Here is an 18,437-nt window from a genome sequence, read left to right as displayed (position 1 = left end):
AAATAAACAAATAAATCATACATATCTAAACCACGTAGATGTTTAAATTCTCTTAGAAAGTTTTAAAGCCCTTTAATGGCCTTCACATGAGCAGTCCTTTACCTGAGGAGATGGTAACTTAGTTGGAAAATACCTGCCAAAAATACATAACTCAGGATAGGAAAAAGAAAGTGAGATGCAGAACTGAGGCTAAGGAGGCTAACAGTACTAAGGCAAGTAATTAAAATGTGCGAGCCCACCAAAAAAAATACACCATCTTCACCAAACAAGTTCATTCAGCTTCTTGACCATCTGAATCAACCTACAAACATAAATTACTGCCTGATTTTACAAACATATTTAGTGACATATTTAATAGAAGCATCATAGTGAACATAGCATTGCTTTCCATTTTATTTTTTAGGAGAGTTGGTCTTGAACCTTATGGCCAGGCAGAGTCCATTACAGAAGATAAGGCTCAGGCTTAGACTGCAGACTGTAAAGTTAATTTTTTACTTTAATGAGCTTTGAACTGAAATGTAAATGTACAATTAAAGGTGTCTCATCTGAAGTGCCTAACTTAACCTTTTGTTTTTTTCCGTTTCTATACTTCACATCTACCCAGAGAGTTCTGTTCAACAGCCACTTAGTCAAACACTGCCATAAAATGTGTTCTTATAAAAGAGATTTATTTTGTATTTATAAATCTCGGGGATACAGGAGTAATTTCTACAAAAAGATGGTCAACTGCACTAACATGGCGTGTCTCATATGCTGTTAAAATTGATAAGAAGAAAAAATGACTGCCTCCTTCTAGTGAGGTCTGTTCCTCCTGCCCCCAATCTCTCCAAAGACAGGTGTGCTGTATTTTGATGCACTTAAAACCAAAGACAGAAACCACGGCAGGAAACTTTAAATGCAGTGAGAGTTGCTACTTTGGGAGCTATTGCAAAGCAACAGTTTTGCAAAATCTAGCCAGGTTTTCAGAAGAATACACAAGGTCTATGATGCATTTCTGTGCTTGCCCCATACCTTTTATTTTTGCTTTAACAAATTAGCGTACAGCAACTGTCCACTGTCTCAAAGAGAACTGAACGTTTCTTCTCCATTGACTCAATGAAAGATGTAAAAAATCCAACTATTTCAGTTCAAGGAATTAATTTTCATCCCATATAGCTGTCTAGACTAATCATGCTCATTATGACTGTAGTGCAGTGTATAAATCTTATTAGGCACTCTAAAAAGAACATTAGGAATTTTTAGCATTGCCTTAAAATCTGTACTCGGTGTAATTATGAAATTCTCGAAACCAGTAGATTTTATTTATTTATTTATTGGTATTTAAATGGGCTCACATTGTAGCTTTTGGGTGTCCAATCACATTGTGTTTATTTGTGCAGAAATTATACACTCACTTGCCAATATAGTAAAAAGGGTGGAATGCTTCACAATGATCCTTGCAGTAACTCAGAAAAAGGACCACTTCTTCAATGCAAATCCGCTCACGAAAAGCTTCTACACACAAAGTAAGATGAACCAGTTACTGCATTGTTTATTAAGTTTCACTTGATTCTTCCTGACAACCATTTAAACAATGAATGTTGGGAAATGTCTCTCAAAGAATCAACAACAATGGCTGGGATCAGAGCTTTTATATTTAGCTAATACTGTTTTTAGAAAGGAGAAAATATTTCTTCCTGAAGGGATTATAGGAAGTCTTATAAAAGACACCTGCAAACAAAACAAGTGACAAAAGATCTCTATCATAATTGATAACAGTTATCCTTTGTAAAAATCTGTGTGTCTTCAGAAGTAAGTATCATATCTTTGCTACTGAATTTCAAAAGGCATCCACTAACCAACACGCTTGCCGATCAAGAATAGTAAGTTTTAGAAAACCTGCCAAGAAGGAAGTGCTTTTGTATTATGGATAGCAGCACATTATTAATCAACAGTAAGTTCCTAAATTTTCTTTTCTGATGCCAAATAGAACAGACAGGCTTTGAAAGACAGTATCTTTTTAATAGTGTACTGGACACGTAACATCTACTTTGTTTTTTTGAAAAGGAAAACTTTTCACTTAAAATACAAACTTCGGAATTTGACAAATCATTCAATAGCCAATTTAAAAGACACACACAAAGTAATCAACATGAGGGGAAATGTTTACCAAACGTGGTTTACAGTAGGAGCTTGAAAGAAGAAAACAATCACACCTCGAGCAACAGCCTTCATTCCTTCATCCCAGACCAGTTAAGCTTTGGTAAGCATATACTGCCTAAAAGTATCTATACATTGGTCAAATAACTAGGTTTTCCAATTTGCTAGTAGTAGATGATTTGGTCCTCTGTATGTGCCAGGCATACAGGTTGCTCCAAGAGAAGGCTAAGGAAGGAGCTAAACCAGTTGGTTCCCTCAGAAAAAGAGTGTCATTCTCAAGACAGTTTGCTTCAGGGTCCTCTCCCAAGAAGAAGTATGGACAAGACCACACCAATTTTGGCTCCCTCTGCTTACGCAGACTTCTCGAACATTTTCTCAGCAAATTTTACATCCTCAGACAACCCCACATGCCTTTAAACCACATGCCAGGACATGCAAAACACCCACTCAGTTTCTTGCTTACAAAAACACTATGCACGTGGGCTGCAACACAACTCTCAAATTATCATAAATGCACGGAACTAAGGAAAAGGGTTAATCATTTTATTTCAAGATGACAGGACACAGAGGATTCTCTGGCCATTAAGCAGTATAAACATACACAGCGCAGTCTGCTGTAAAGGGGGAGAAACCTATGTAAATACAAACCCTTCTGCATCGCTTGGTCCAATGGCCAAGGAACACTATGTAAAATAGATGGTTTCAACTTTGTGGACATAAATCCTATGCTAAGAGAAGAGGATAAGGATTGCAGGACAGCCTGAGCTTCCAGCCAAGAAGAAAGGCACCTATGTATTGTCCCAAGAGAGCTGAAATAAAGTAAGAGATTCTGTCTAATAAGACAGTTAATGAGACTGATGAAAATTTGGAATCTGTATAAACAGTAGAAAACAAGTAGTACATTATAGAAAGATGTTTATATTGCAATTTCAGGAAAGAATTTGTCAGGGCCTTAAAAAACCCATGAATTCAAATATTCTTAATTCTTAATATTCACTATAAGCCACTCCCCTAACTCACAAAAAAACCCAGTTGCTTTAATTGATATGCAAAATATATCACCTTCCTTTCTTCCCCAAAATGACATGTGGCACTGGTAATGCTTTGAAAAAGAAATACACACCTAAACTTTAACAACTTCACTAAACTAGGAAAAAGACTTTATCTTAAGAAGTGGTTTTACTAACTCCTTGGAATATTTTTTTCCAATTTTCAAAAGTTTAGCATTAACAACATGATTAAACTGCTCAACCCAAAATGTCTTTGGTTTATTTTCAAACAAGTCAAAACAGGGTTTAGATCCTGAACAAGTTACCTCTAAGAAACGAAGCAAAGTTAGCAATAGCACCTTAAGAAACATTTCTGATTTGAGCATGACAGGTCTGATACACTAAGCGGAGCCAGATGATCCACTAAGTCATTTCTTTCTCTAGTCTCCACGATTCTGCGTGTTCTGTGATTCATGTTATTTTGATACAGTACGATCATATTTTTTTTACAGCTTTATCCTTCTGCAATTTTTTTACAAGGAGGATTAATAGCAACTGCAACAGAAGAATTACCTTGATGTCATATATAATCCTTTATCCTTTCATCATCATCAAAATCTCACTGCTTTGTCCATCTTTCTTGTCTGCAGCAACTTATTTCACTTGTTCCTATTAAGGCTATTATATTCACCCTATTACTACTAATCTTTTCTTTGTAAATAGCCACACCTATTTTAATCCAAAATGGTGTGGTAAGCATTTGATTCTTTGTGGAAGTAGACACGTAATTAGGTTAATCTGTGCTATCTTTTCATGTGAGTTGATTGTTTCTTTACTATGGACATATTTCTTATAACAGCAATAAGCTTGCCAGATTGCTTGGAGGCAAATCAGGAGCAATTTACCAAGCATGTAGCTACTATGAACTGAAATCTTGACATAATAGCAAGCTGTGTATAGCCACTCCTACCTGCCAGTTATTACTCATGTTAGCTTTTTACTGACACATTACATTTCAACCACACCTTTCTTTCACAAACAAGTACTTCTATTCAACTCAGCTACATCTGTGACAAATAGCTGATCCTAAGCAAAGCATACAAGAATCTAAATTCAGAATGCACTGCAGAGGTCTTTGACAGTAGCAACTGAATTACCTGCACGAAGTCCAAAAATGTCAATGGAAGCAAGTCATCCAGGTGGCCAATATCTTTGGAGAAACGATTTAAGATTCTTCCTACAGAAACAGGGTTGGAGAAGAAAGTAAATATAATTCCTTAAAAGATCAAAATATCTTAAACACATCATGTTTTACCATTTTAGTAGCATTTAAAAGGAAACAACTGGAATCTGAAGATAAAGAGACACTTTTTGAAACCATCATGAAGGGAATCTTTTACAACCACTGCAATATATTTTGAAGAACAACACACTTTTACGAACTTTTTTCACCCGAATGTAAAACCTTTACTTAAACTGCTAGGATAAAAATAAAATGGGCTTTGAAGATAATAGTTCGATAGAATTTAACAGGTGAAACACACATGCTTTGTATGCTCAACATGTGCAGGTAAAGGTTTACAGTTCAGACAACTTAATGCAAGTTTCATCAAGTAACATCAGCCAGAATCTGCTCCCATCACTGACTGAAACTCACTAGTGCATGCATGTCCCAGATAGATCATAGCTGATCTAACTGATCCTTCTTAGTATTTCTGTTCCCACCCCTTCACCATTATACATGGCTTCAAATTGCAGGGGTTTCAGAAATAAAATTTGAGATAGATTTGCATTCATGCAGCCTTACATTTATACTTATTCAAAACCTTGACAATACCGATCTTTAATAAAGCTAATAAAACAATTTTTAATCTGCTGTCAGTGAAGCATTTACACTTCTCTATTTTCCCAAGTTCTACTTGAGTGGAAAAAACAGTTACAGCAAGAGTTCTTTAATAATTGAAGTCACAACACTGCCACCCGTAAGTGGATTAGTATCTTTCTCTATTAATCGATATCTCTACTCACCAGGAAAGAAACTAAGCTAAGGATGGGAACCTGGCCTTTTCTAAGGTGTGTAATGCCTGTACATGCATTCACATTGCTTTTTTATCTACATATATCTTGATTCAATTATTACTTCTAACTGGTACAAACACATTCAACTGCATTGGCAACAAAAGACTTTTCTTCTTTTCAAAGGAGCTCATTAAACTGAAAGTAGTTAAGTTTAAAGTTTCCATGGAGTACGCTGGAGACGTAATTCAGAGATAAGAGATACTGAAGTAACTTCTGTAGCAACATTTTTCTGTTCATGGCTGTCTCAGAATTACGAATTTTGTTGCATAGTATTGATTTCTTTTTTTAAGGGAATTTCTGTTCCACGCTAAGCAATATGCAAAACATCCTCTCCTCAGCGCTGGGACGCGAGTCCAAAGAGAAATACTGGTGGAGAACAGCTTGTTCTGTAGTACTTTACTACCAAAAGCAGTTACTTAGGGAGACAACAGTAGAATTCATCCTATTTTTAGGCTTTGCACACAGAGAGGAAGGGCACAAGACTCAGCAAAATTGCTTTCATCCATTTCTAGTGGAAACGACAGCTGGGGATGTTCCCCTTCACTTATTTCATGTTGGGATAGATACATTAGAAGGAACTCCAAGACTATTTTTTTTTCTTTTAAAGTTTCCTTTTCCTGTGATTTCCTTACATGGAAACTGGCTGTGGAAAAGTGATCTAGCACATACTGCATATATGCTGTAGCTAAGACTTCTTAATATACCTAAATAGCATATTCCAGGTTATTATCAAATGAACAAAGACTTCACTGGCAAAAAAAAAAATGCTTCCTTCTGACATGGCTTTCCTTAGTGTCCTGTCCAGGAGAGGCAGACGAGGGAATTGCACAGAATCACAGAATGATATGGGGTTGGAAGGGACCTCTGGAGATCATCTAGTCCAACCCCCCTGCCAGAGCAGGTCCATCTAGAGCAGGCTGGAGAGGAACATATCCAGGCAGCTTTTGAGTATCTCCAAAGAAAGACACCCCACCACTTCTCTGGGCAGCCTGTTCTAGCGCTCTGCCACCCTCAAAAGTAAAGAAGTTCCTCCTCATGTTGAGATGGAATTTCCTGTGTTCCAGTTTGTGCCCATTGTCCCTCATCCTGTCACTGGGCACCACTGAAAAGAGCCTGGCCCCATCCTCTTGACACCCACCCTTTAGATATTTATAAGCACTGATGAGATTCTCCTCTCATTCTTCTCCAGGCTGAACAACCCCAGCTCTCTCAGTCTTTCCTCAGAAGAGAGGTGCTCCAGGCCCTTGATCTCCTCCAAACAAGATGGCATAATGGATTGGGCTCAGGGTATTAGCAATCTGTTGGCAGCTTTGTCACTTGCCTCCTGAGTAACTTCACTTTATTTCACAGAGTGAAGAGCAGAGCAAGGAGAGGCGACAGTGCTGAGCACCTCTGTAAAACGCTCTGAGACCCACTGATGACAAGCTGTAGGCAAGGGCAAAGAATTATTCCCATAGCGAGCAAACTCCACCTTAATTCAGCCTTGGAATCTCCCTTTGCCTGTCAACCCCAAATAAGTTTTATTTGGAGTAGTTTTCAGATGGATATAAGAAGCAAGGTCACTCAGGCTGGCTACTTTCCATGACCATAGCACGGGTCAGGTCAGCACTGGCACCCCCACGAATCAAGCAATGTCTTCATGACCTCCCTCATCCCACAAGCGGAAGAGCTCATCCAAACTTGTTCCTGGAAAATCACTGCGCTTACTCTCATTTTGTATGGCAAAGACAAAGCCTTAAGAGCTAGAGGAGAGAAGCCACTACAAAACGCTCACTGTCAAAAGGGGTTTTACTAAGTTCCAACCGCATCTTGGAGTTCGTTTCTCATTTCTATTGAAGAATGACCCTGTAAAGTTGCTCAAGGAGGAACTGCAGATTTTCAAGTCTGGATTTTGGGGTTTTTTGGCAATTGTTTGGAGGATGTGACAATCTCCAGCCATTTTCTGGAGCAAGTTTCAGTCCTGCGACAAGGAGAGCTTTAGGCTGCAAGCACAATACAGATATATTGGGGCACTTTCAGGGCTAACGAGCCGGTACAGATATAAATGAGAGCTGCAGAATACTTGTCTTCATCCTGCCCACCAAGAGTGACTGTGGCTCTGTTCTCCACAGTAACATCTCTTCCAGTAAAGTTCTTTGAGGAACCCGGTCATTAAGGAAAACTTAGCTGATTTGAGCCAGCCTCAGGTCCTCTGATTTTACTGTCTCTTCCATATGGCTTGCTTATGCATTAAGCATGGAGGAGAAAACATTCCAGATACAAAAGTTGAAGTAGCCATTTTGAGTCAGGATTCAAAACGTTTACAGTTTTGACTACAGTACCTACCAGCATTTGCAAACCTAACCTTTGGGGATGGTTCTTTAGATTAAAGAAACTGTTGCACCAGCTGTTCAAGATGGGCAGGACCTGCACAACTCAAAAAATAATATTCTTTTTCTCTTCAAAACTTATCTAATATCTTTCCCTCCCAAACTTACAGACTGCCAACATCACTTCCCACAATACTTCACACATCCAAAAAAACCAAATTCCTTAAGTGAACACTTCTGTGATATAGATACATGCCACGAGACAATAATTCTTAGACCTAGTCTGGTATTTTAAATTTTCAAAAATTTTCAAGCTCACTTAACACTTGCACCCTTTACCCGTCCCAGTAAGTTTCAGTCTGGGCTTCAAAAGCCAAAATAAAATACTAAATCTAGAACTTGTAAGGCAAAGGAAATTTCATGAAACCACTAACAAAAACGTCTTTTAAGAATTCAAGAACTAAGTATGCCAATGTTACAACAGCATCCAAATTTGTGAATAGCATCTGCTGTTTTAATCATTCTCAGGCTCCCATGTGGTGTGCAGCATCAGCAGCAAAGCTGCAAAAGGGAACGTGCTCTCTTCAACAGTCCCGTGTTTGTTTTTACATCAAATAACTTAATCAGAACACACACTGTTGTTAGATTTCTTCCCAAGTAATTAAATAACTATTCAATGCCAATTAATCACAGTTAAATAAGGGTCTGTCACCAAAGTGCTATGTACACATTTCAGACTATTTAATGGTCAAATACTTGGCAGTATCAAAGTTAAACAATGATTCATTAAACCTCCTCCACTACATAACAGTTAGGCTAAACTTGAAGTGAAAGAATCAAACCTCTTTTGTTCTCTGTGAAAAAGACATCAAACCTCAGTATGTGATACTCTTTTCTTTCTCACTCTGTAAACTGCTTTAATTGCATGAATCAGAATGTGTTCAGGTGCTACATACCCACTTTGCTTCTGCAGGTGCCTACTAATACTTTGGAATAGATATTCAAACCTATCATCCAAATAATGAAAACACTTGACAGTGTGCCACACCTATTTAAAATGTTTATACATACTTCTCCATGAAAGAAATATAATCCAAACTGAATCAACACTTAGGATGCAAACACCAGAAAAGAAAAGGATTTTTATTTTTTTTTTAAACGAGGAACTAGGATCCTCCACTGGAACAGCCAAATGCCACCAATAACATTCGATGTTGTGCAACCTGAATTCCAAATATCAAGGACCCTAAAAGCAGCAGTACATTATTTCTAAAGGTATTTGGCATTTCTAGTATACTTTCTTGGCCAGTGCATTCACTAAAATACTTTTGTATAACAGAATAGAGTGGGTAGATTGTTTTTATATACCTTGCAAAGGGTTTACAAAGCCTTTATACCCACTTGTTTCATCACACTTTGCAGAAATGCTTTGCGGCTACTTCTCTAGTCCACAAATTTGCCTCTTTGGAAAAGAAAAAAGTTTTAAGAGAAGGTCCTTCTAGGGATAGAAAGTTTTTGCCACTTGTGTGTGTGTGTATGCACAGGGTGCACACTGTTGGAATTTTTCGCCCCCTCAGAGATCAGGCTAATCCTCTATCCAGGGAATTTTAATTGCATCACACTCTAGTTCAATACGCAAATGTTATTAATAAATACTGCTTTGCATAGTAACCTAAACTCCTACATGGCAATTGGCCTAAGTATCAATTTTCACATACAAGTACACTGCATTTACCAGGGGAAAAAATATTCAAAATCTCTTTACGTACTCTGCAACAGTGAAACCAGGAACACTCTCCCCACAGCCCAGCCCCCATGAAGAAAAAACAACAAATTAAAAGCTATTATCTCCCACTTCTTGCTGCAAACTCACAGAAACCTGTCTGAAAGCAACATGTACCGCTAGGAATGGATTCAAGTAGGTATTAAAGTCATACCGGTATAACTAAATGTAAGCGAACCCAAGTGGGACTGTGCTTTGCTTGAAGGTGTCATGCCACAGAGATGCTCTTCTGGCCTACAGAGATGCTCTTCTGATCTAAGACAACTTTAATTTAGAGGGACTGATGTTACACAGTCAAAAGCACGCACTTCACCATCACCTACTTTACTCAACGAGGAGAAGCCCCCCCGTCCATCACTCTGCTGACACCAGGCACTGGGCCACCACCTGCACAAGGGAGGCAGAGAACCAGCGTGAAGGTGGCCACCATGGCAGGGTGGCATCACTGCGGTCGGTCCTGGGGGGACGCGCTACAACAGACGACATCGCAATTTGTGTATAGGTAGAGGTATTAACTTACCCCTAAAGAGCAAAATCATGTACTTTAACAAGTCAAAAATACAGCTTGTAAAACCAAAGTCATTTTAAACGTACACCTGGTAGTAAAATAATGCTCAGAAGTGTGTATGTGGCAATAAAAGCATACTCAAAGGCAGGAATAAAAGGAATCGCTGCACAGAACTAGGAACATTTAAACGCCCATCCATTTAACTGCATTGAACATGTTTCCCGTTCTGTCAGTGGTATAAATCGACAGCTCACCACATATCTTGCTGTTAAGCTACGGCATTCAGTGACTGATAAGTCTTCACCCGTGCTCAGTTCACACACATACGCCAAAAAAAAGAAAAAAAAAAGAAAGAAAATAGAAAAGAAAAAGTACTGCAACTACAAGCAGCCTTCCGTTTCATCAAAGCAGTGACAAAGTGGATTGTCCATATCAAATGTTGGCAGGAAGCAGACATTACATCAACCTTGTGAAATACAACTATGAAATCAACAAAATAATTAAAGATGGATTACTGACTTTGAAAGGAATTGTAAGTTTGTGAAATATTTCTTCAGAAAGAAATCTGGAAATGCATCTCCTGCATAGCTGTCAATTACTGATCTACTCTGGCTTTTCTTCCATATTTCTACAAAGAAACGTCAATAGGTCTGTTATCTTTTTTTAATATATGTTTAGCACCACATGTCCACACAAACTGCCATATACAGCATTACTGTCTTCCCCACAGGCATCCTATAAATATAAATAAGAAATTCTGCCCCATTTTTTTTTTCTTTAGCAGCCTGAAACTGACAGGAATATTATCACTTTCTTAGACATTTGCAAATGGGCACAGTAGTGCTGGGCCAAAATATGCTGAGATCATAACATCCATTTATCTAAACTGCCAGCATGTAATGAATTCAGGTGGGATGCCTTCTATCCAAATTAATTTACTACTTGAAAAGGACTTTTTACACAAATGCTGTCAAACAGGAAAACAGTTAGGAAACGAGAAGAAAATGTGAACGCTGTGTTTGATCTTATTTTTAAGTGTAGGATTTAAAGAAAGAAGGATAACTATGACGAAGATAAGAATGGAAAACAGGCTTCTTTGGAAATGAATTTCTACTTTTACTGCTGATGGAGACGTCTACATTACTTAGTATGAATACATTGATCCTAACTTCACAGTTGTTTCTTGAGCTTTCCAGTCCACTAGAAACACCCAGTATTTTAATGACCTACTGATTAGAAATACCCTGCATCTGAAAAATCAAAATAGGTCAATGCTCCATGCATATCCCTTTGCTAAATTGTGTGGTACAGTGCGTTTGTATTTTTTCCTGGGTGTGCTCAAAAGAGCATGTGCATTAACATCAGTTATCACCACACCAAAGTCTGTCTCCTCACTTACAATACAACGCAGAAAGGATACATAAAGTCTTCATTAAAACAGAAGCACACAAAGAAAAACGTCTTGATTGGAAAAAAAAATAATTGTAACTTTCCTTCTTTCTCAACTGGCTTTCATGAGAAATCTCAAAATACCTTCTGCATTGTAATTGCCTTTTGTATTATATATCATTACCAATTAACCAAGTTGGCTACAGTTTCAGTTGTAACAGAATTTGCAAAACAGAATTTAACTTGGGCGCTGTATTATACTTGCTAATGAAATGATCTATTTTACAAAAGCATGATGGATCTGGGATAATATATTCATTAGTAACTTTCAAATTATCGATCCCTGCAATGATACCGCCCTACCCCAATAATTAACATTCACAGATTTTTTTCTTTTGTAACTTATTGTGAAAGAACTTATCGGAATCATTCGAAACAGAAAACTTCTGGCTATGTAAGAAAGTTTTATCCCATAACCTGTGTACAAAGCTACATCTCTGCTTCATAATTAGAATGACAATAAAAGCAGACACCTGCCCGCCCTCTGCCCCCCAATCCCTGAGGTAATATTAAACCTTTCATATGTGATTCTGTGATGAAGATCGCCAGAAAAAAGTTCTAGCAATTTCACAAGTTAAGCTCTGTATATCTTTTCTCCTTCAAAATCATTTTTATTCACTGGAGCTATTTTAAGTTACCCTGAGTTTAATGAATAAAATTGACATTTAAACATACTTAAAAAAAAAACCAAACCCAAAACTAAAACCAAGCCATCAAATCTAATGTACTGCCAAAATACAGCACAACTTAATTTCTGCTACATAATACCACATAAGCAAATAGATATTTTTAAGGGACACAGTCCAACTGAACAACAAGAAAAAGAATTTGCACAGAGGAGGTGGTACAGAAAGAGTTGACACTGGCCTCCTTCCCACTCTTGAAGGAAAAAACTAATAAATAAAAAACGGTAACCACTTGCAAGTTCTTATTAACTGGCCTTTAAAAAGATGTCAAGTTGTTACATTATCTACAGAATTTTCTGTTGATTTACACCACCTTCTTTTTCTGTTCCAGATGTAAAGTCACCTACTGCAACTTCTCACCACAATACAAAGCATCACTATAATAGAAACCTGGAATAGTATATACAGAATATAGCCCTATATTGGCTTTTTACTAGCAAGATTATGAATTTAATTCCTTGCTAAACTATTTAACCACAAACACATCCACTTCTGAAAGGGCATTTGTGTAGTCTAGCTCTCTTTTCTGCTATAAATCCAAGTTGGATTGAAAATATGTCCCAAGTGTTGATTTGCTGGAGGGGGCTTACAATGAACTAAATTGAACACTACAAATCAGGATGGACTGAAATACCTGAAGAGTATTCTGTTGCTGAAATTTTTACATGAGAGGAGAAAAACAGCTTTTAGAGCTACTTTCAGATTTGGAGGTTATATATAAATACACATCAATATAAGGATTAAAACAAAAATGGAAATAAATGTCACCTTTCTGGTAAGATTTTTCCAACAGCAAAAAGGAGTTTTCCTGTGCTATATATATTGTCTAGACTAGATTCAGAACAGGCTTTGAATGCTGAATTTCAGAAAGTATCAGAGAGGAGGAAATCCCACATAGCTCTTGCAAATCTGCTGGCATTTGGTGATTTTCTTACCATTCCACCTCCTGAAGATAATTCACTGAATAAGAATATTAATTTGCTTCTTTTTAATGTTTTTCTTCTCCTCCCCCCCCCCCCCTTTTTTTTAGGCCTTGAAGTTAGAAGGGCTCAGTCATCACTCAAATCTAAGATGACAATAACCAAGTAGGACATTACTTAACATAAAGCTTTTGCCTCATGAAAACTTCAGTTGAAACTGCGATCTGGATGATACAGTTATCATTCAGCAAAAAAACATTATCTTGTATTTCATGAGTCATATATATTCAGATCCTATCCCACACACTGATGAGAATGATTCTCCATCCATTTTCCTCCTTTTTTGAAACCATGGAAAGGAATTCTATACAGACTGTTGCTGTGAAAGCCAAGCCAAGCCTTCGGGCCTCTACCTACCCCATCCATTTTAAGGATAAAGCCTTTGGGCAGCTGAAACAGCAAAAGCATTTCATGTCTTCATCTGACTTTGTAAACCCTCGTCTTCTGCTTGGCATGTTCCTTTGGCTCAATCACTCATTTTTCTTTAGCTTCAGTTTCTTTTTCTTTCTCTCCTCTTCTGGAAAATGTGAATTGTTTGGCAAGGAGAGATTCTCTCTAAAGCTCATTCATTATGTACCCATGTAATGATTCCCAAAATACCTTTTCCTTTTTAACTACTCATACAATAAAAAAGCCACTGCAGCAACACGGGTTTGTCTATCCAGAATTCAGAATGGGTGACACTATATAATTTCCAGTGGGTTTTTTCCTGTCTCACATGAAATGTCATTACTGTTGAACTCCAGAGAAATTCTGCTAGAACTATCAGAAAATTAGAACTGTGTCTCTTTTACTTTGCTGTGCAAATCATCAAAGCATTTGCTTGGAAAATTTGCTGTGTGTTTAAAAAGACACATTAATTAAAAAAAATTAAAAATTTTGCTTCCATTAAGGACATTTAAAACCACATGTTAAAGCAAAGCCACAGAAAATTTGTAAACAACTAGATCCACAACTTAGGTACCATTCACAAAACCACAAAGGAAGAAGACACTGGGAAACTTCTTGTCCTGTTTATAAACGTACAGCCAAGCCCAGAGGTCAGGACACTTACATGAGAGGTGAAGGCTGGGCAGAGACGCAAAGGAACGTGTTATTTTTACCAGTCATGGAGCATGCACTGAATGCGGGTCGCCCACCTCTCCAGTGAGCGTGTTAATTGCTCTACTAGAGGCAATTCTGCGGTAGGGCTCCTTCAGTCGCTGCTCTTGAAGCTGCTCTCCCTTTGGATGAATCAGAAAATAAGTATGGCATTGGAAGAAGGCAAATGAGTCCGTGCCTGAAGGCTACAACAATCAGCATGGGAGGGACTACAGCTGGATTCAAATCCCCCGCCCCCCCCCTTTTTTTTTGGCCTAATTTAGGGCACGGAATGGATCTTTACTGTGGAGTGGGCTGTAGGGTATAAGGAGAGATGACTTCACCTCCTCTTTGGTTTTGTGACTGGCACCAAATTCTACTTGCAAATCTCGCCTGAGAAACAATAAAAAAAAATCTTTTGTCTTAGGAAAGCTGAAGGCAACCACATCCCAAGCATTTTCTTCAAGCAAGGAGCGCTGTCCAAAGGAATCTAGATATAGTCTGACAATGCATTTATTTGGGTCATCAGCTTCTGGGGGGAAAGAAATCACTACAATGTAAACTTCACAGCCTAAACTATAATTAACAACTCTGAAATGGAAATTTGGGGTATAATATACATTCAAATGAGAAAAAACCAAAATATGACCTCTTCTCTACTGCATATTATATTCATTACATTAAAAGAAAGAAATTTTAATAATTAAATGATTAAATGCTAAGCATTGTGAAAAGTTATATTGCACTGCATATGACTTTACTGTACCCTCTCTACTGGGCAACTATTAGAAAGCTTCACCTCAAAAACAAAAAAGAAAAACATACTAGGAGTAAGTAGCTGCAAATGAGTAAGTAGCTGCTGACCATACTAAAACACTAGTAGTGTATAAATCAAAACCAAAGAACATTTAATGTTCACGCAGAAATATACCTTACATTCACACCCCTAGATTTTTTGACAGCTGAGTGCTAGAGGTTAAATTAGTTTAAAAACATACGCTTACATATACATGACTTAAAGAAAAATCTAACATAGCCCTATAATTTTCTATTTTGTTTCACAGCTTTTAAATAAGAAAAACTTAGAATGATAAGTATAAATATGTTTACAGTGACATTTATTAACTTTTCTATGAACAGAGAAAAAAACTCACACGCATCAAGGAGAAAAAAAATGGCTTTACTGAACAGTCATTCAAGCAGAAGTGAATACAATTTACAATCTATTTTGTCTTCGTTCAGTTCAAAGACAGACTTCACCATGAAGCTCTGATTTACAGCTGTCCAGCAGTATGAACTCCTAAATAAATAAATTTGCAAAAATAGAAGAGTGCCGCCCGCAACAAGGGATTCCTGAGAACACCGCCATTTGTTATTTGCATGACAGAAACACCCAAAAGAGGATTAATATATCTGAAGTGGGAGGCAGAGCCTCACTTGGATGCACTCTGGACCATCATGTAACCAGCAGCATGCCCTGCCTGGAAGAGTCTGTTGTGTTGGTTAAGAGAAACCAACACAATTGACTATAAAAGGAACAAGGAGCAAAGGGAAGATGTAGCAGTAAGTTGGAACAGAAAGTTGCAGGACAAGATGTGTGCCTTTTTGCCTTTTTAAAGTACAGGAAAACAAAGGGGTCAGGGAATTAATGAGCTTCTCCACCCATATGTTTAACTACTGTCAGTGTATAGTTATACTGTGGTTACAGTGATAATGGTGTATCTTGAGAGATGATATTAAGATGAAGAAAAGCCAGCTTGTGGATGAACTTTACTGCACAGAGAGCAGGAAGTTACAAAGATGTAAGCATGAAAGATAAGAAGGCAAAACGATGATGGAGGAAGGAAATAAACAGAGGAATGTGCCAACAGCTGCAGTTACCAGGTGCAGAAATAGTAAAAGCTTTGCATGGGAAGAGGGTTGATGCTCAAATGAAGCCACGCTCCTTTCTACACCTCAAAGTACAATGGAGCCACACGATCAAGAAAAAAGTCTTCTCTCCACCTGGCCCTAGCGAGGAGCTGCAAGACAGAACTGTCAAAAGACTAGCTGGTAGTAAGAGTCACAGAAGTTGCCAAACTTGGGATGTTTGGATATCGAAAGAGCTTTGTACATATTGACTTGATTTTTTGCCCTGCACAGACTGGCTGCTTCCACATGCCCTCTCCTTCACCCTCTGCTTCATTCACTGCACACCCGCTCCTCGTTTGCTCACCTCCCTCTTCTTTCAACATTGCTTCTTCCACTCCCCTTTCCCCATGGCATGGCACAAGCTCCGGATACAAATAAGCACTCTCAAAAAAGAGAACGTCATCCCAAGCACAACCAAGGCATGAAGCCCGACACAGCGAGGCATAGGCTAGGAAGCATGGAAGAGTCTGGGACAAAGCAAGTGAGAATAGAAGGTGGCTGCAACACTTAAACTAGATGCCTTTAGAGAACAATTCGGAGGATTTTAGTTACTCCTTGCTTTAAACTGCTCTTATAGGAGCGTATTTCACTCTGCTAACTACAGAACTGCAGGGGCAACAGCTGGTTGTGTCTTGTTCGTCTTCAGAGTATACTCTAATTAGCTTGCTTAATTTCATTCACGCAGGGTCTTAAGATTTCACAAGACCAATTAAGATTTCGGGTAGAGGAATTCTCAGTAAAAGTTTTCTTTGTTTCAAAATAAACATGCCTGTCTTTGAGTCTTAACAGTTCACTTACTTATGCATTCATTTTGTTTCTCTGACATCCATTTTCTCCACAATTTGTTTTTTGCTTTTCTTAATCAGCAGAAACTACATCAGTGTCTGATTTCTTACATCATTAGGATGAAAGAAATTCCAGGACTGCAAGGAACTGGACAACTAGAGGAGCATGCAAAGACCGTGACAAAAATATCTATCTTCCAGGTATCCATATCCAATATATAAAACACTAATAGAATCCTCTCATGGACCTAAAGCACAAGTTATATTTTGGAATAAACACTACAAATTTTGCAAATAGTCACTGATCATAATCTGATCCCAGGCATTTTGGGAAAGGCTGCTTTAAAACAACTGCTTTGCTGTTATTCTGTATTAAAAAAGGCATTAAGCAAATCTCTGAAAAGGCAGGATTAAAATGGAAAACCATACATATAATAATGAAATTAAATGACAGAAAGATGTCTTGTGTTTTTCCTTCCCTCTTCACAAAACAGCATGAGCACAGAACTTGATTCTGGATCAATTTGTGGATACATCATTAAAACATACGAAACAAAAGTATAACTTCAAGCAAAATAACCACAGAAGGCGAAATTGTGTCAATAACCCAACCACTATTAGTATTACAGAGTATTAATTAGTAACAACTTAGCACTGTAGATATTTAATTGTAATATTTAGAGAACAAATGTTGGCTCTGATGGTTTTCAAAATGTAGCTTAACTTTAGAATGCATATGAAAAGCATCCAATAAACTTTTCACCACAGCTGAATGGTATTTACAACGCCTCTTAACTTTCTGAATGTCTATTTTGTCCTTGACTGACTCTGGAGAGGAAGTCCTTAAATAGCAATTCACATCCCAAATATGAACATTCAATTCCTAAAGTGCTTAGCGGTCAATTATACAGTGGTCATGCTTTCAGGAAGAGGTCACGAACAAGTTTAAGCTTTTGGATCACTCTAAAACCTTTTAGGGCCTTCTGGACAATTGGGGTTTTGTTTGTTTGTTTTCTTTCTCAAAAGAAAGGAGATTGAAATCCTCCTGACATCAAAGTATTCCTGGAAAACTGTCGTATCACAGTTGGTATAGAAGATGCTGGTCCTATGATACAAGTCACTAGTACAGCACATGATCCATGTGGTGAGGTCTATTCCACGCTCCAGAAAGTTCCTTACTTCAGAGGGTTACCACCCTCATACCTGCAGCAGTCTGTCCACAATGGACCACTTGGCACAATTAGGACCCAAATTACATCAAGACATCACAAATTACCTAAACTAGAGACCTAAATAAATATTGAAAACAAAACCCGACGTAAATTGTAAAACAATATCACTGAAGTGTTACTGCTTGCACGGGTCACATTCTTTCCTCCCCAGTGCATTCAGACACCCAAAGGACCATTATGTTGAGAAAAAAGATCCTGGAAGAACTGAAAGGTTCTGACATCAGAGAATTTAAACTAGCTGTGAATCCCATTGAGGAGGTATGACTCATCTCTGAGGTTTAAATTAGATTATCAACCAAGTGAAGCAGCACAGTAAATCTACAATAAAAGATGAATGCCTACAGGAAAATAATTTTTGCCCCTAGTGGCAGATGCTTGAACTTTAAAGGATCTGAGACTAAGCTGTTTGTCTAAGCCTTCCTGACAGAAAACAATTGAAATAATTTCCTCAGTTGGTCCAACTTCGCTCCATATACCACATGGAAACAATATCTAAACCCCGTAAAA

General features: G+C 37.9%; 1 protein-coding gene across 2 annotated transcripts in view; it reads right to left on the bottom strand.

The window, feature by feature from the left end:
* The window catches only part of ABCC4 (ATP binding cassette subfamily C member 4 (PEL blood group)), a 151,467-nt gene that overhangs the window by 59,158 nt on the left and 73,872 nt on the right, over positions 1–18,437 (bottom strand). For both annotated transcript variants that reach the window (XM_074168923.1, XM_074168932.1), the window contains exon 20: positions 4,286–4,365. In XM_074168923.1, the coding sequence (XP_074025024.1) occupies positions 4,286–4,365 (80 nt within the window). The remainder of the gene's footprint in view (positions 1–4,285; positions 4,366–18,437) is intronic.

This window comes from Numenius arquata, chromosome 1 (assembly GCF_964106895.1).
Source record: "Numenius arquata chromosome 1, bNumArq3.hap1.1, whole genome shotgun sequence".
NCBI lineage: Eukaryota > Metazoa > Chordata > Aves > Charadriiformes > Scolopacidae > Numenius > Numenius arquata.
The sequence above is the reverse complement of the archived record's forward strand: the minus strand, read 5'-3'. Positions and strand labels throughout refer to the sequence as shown.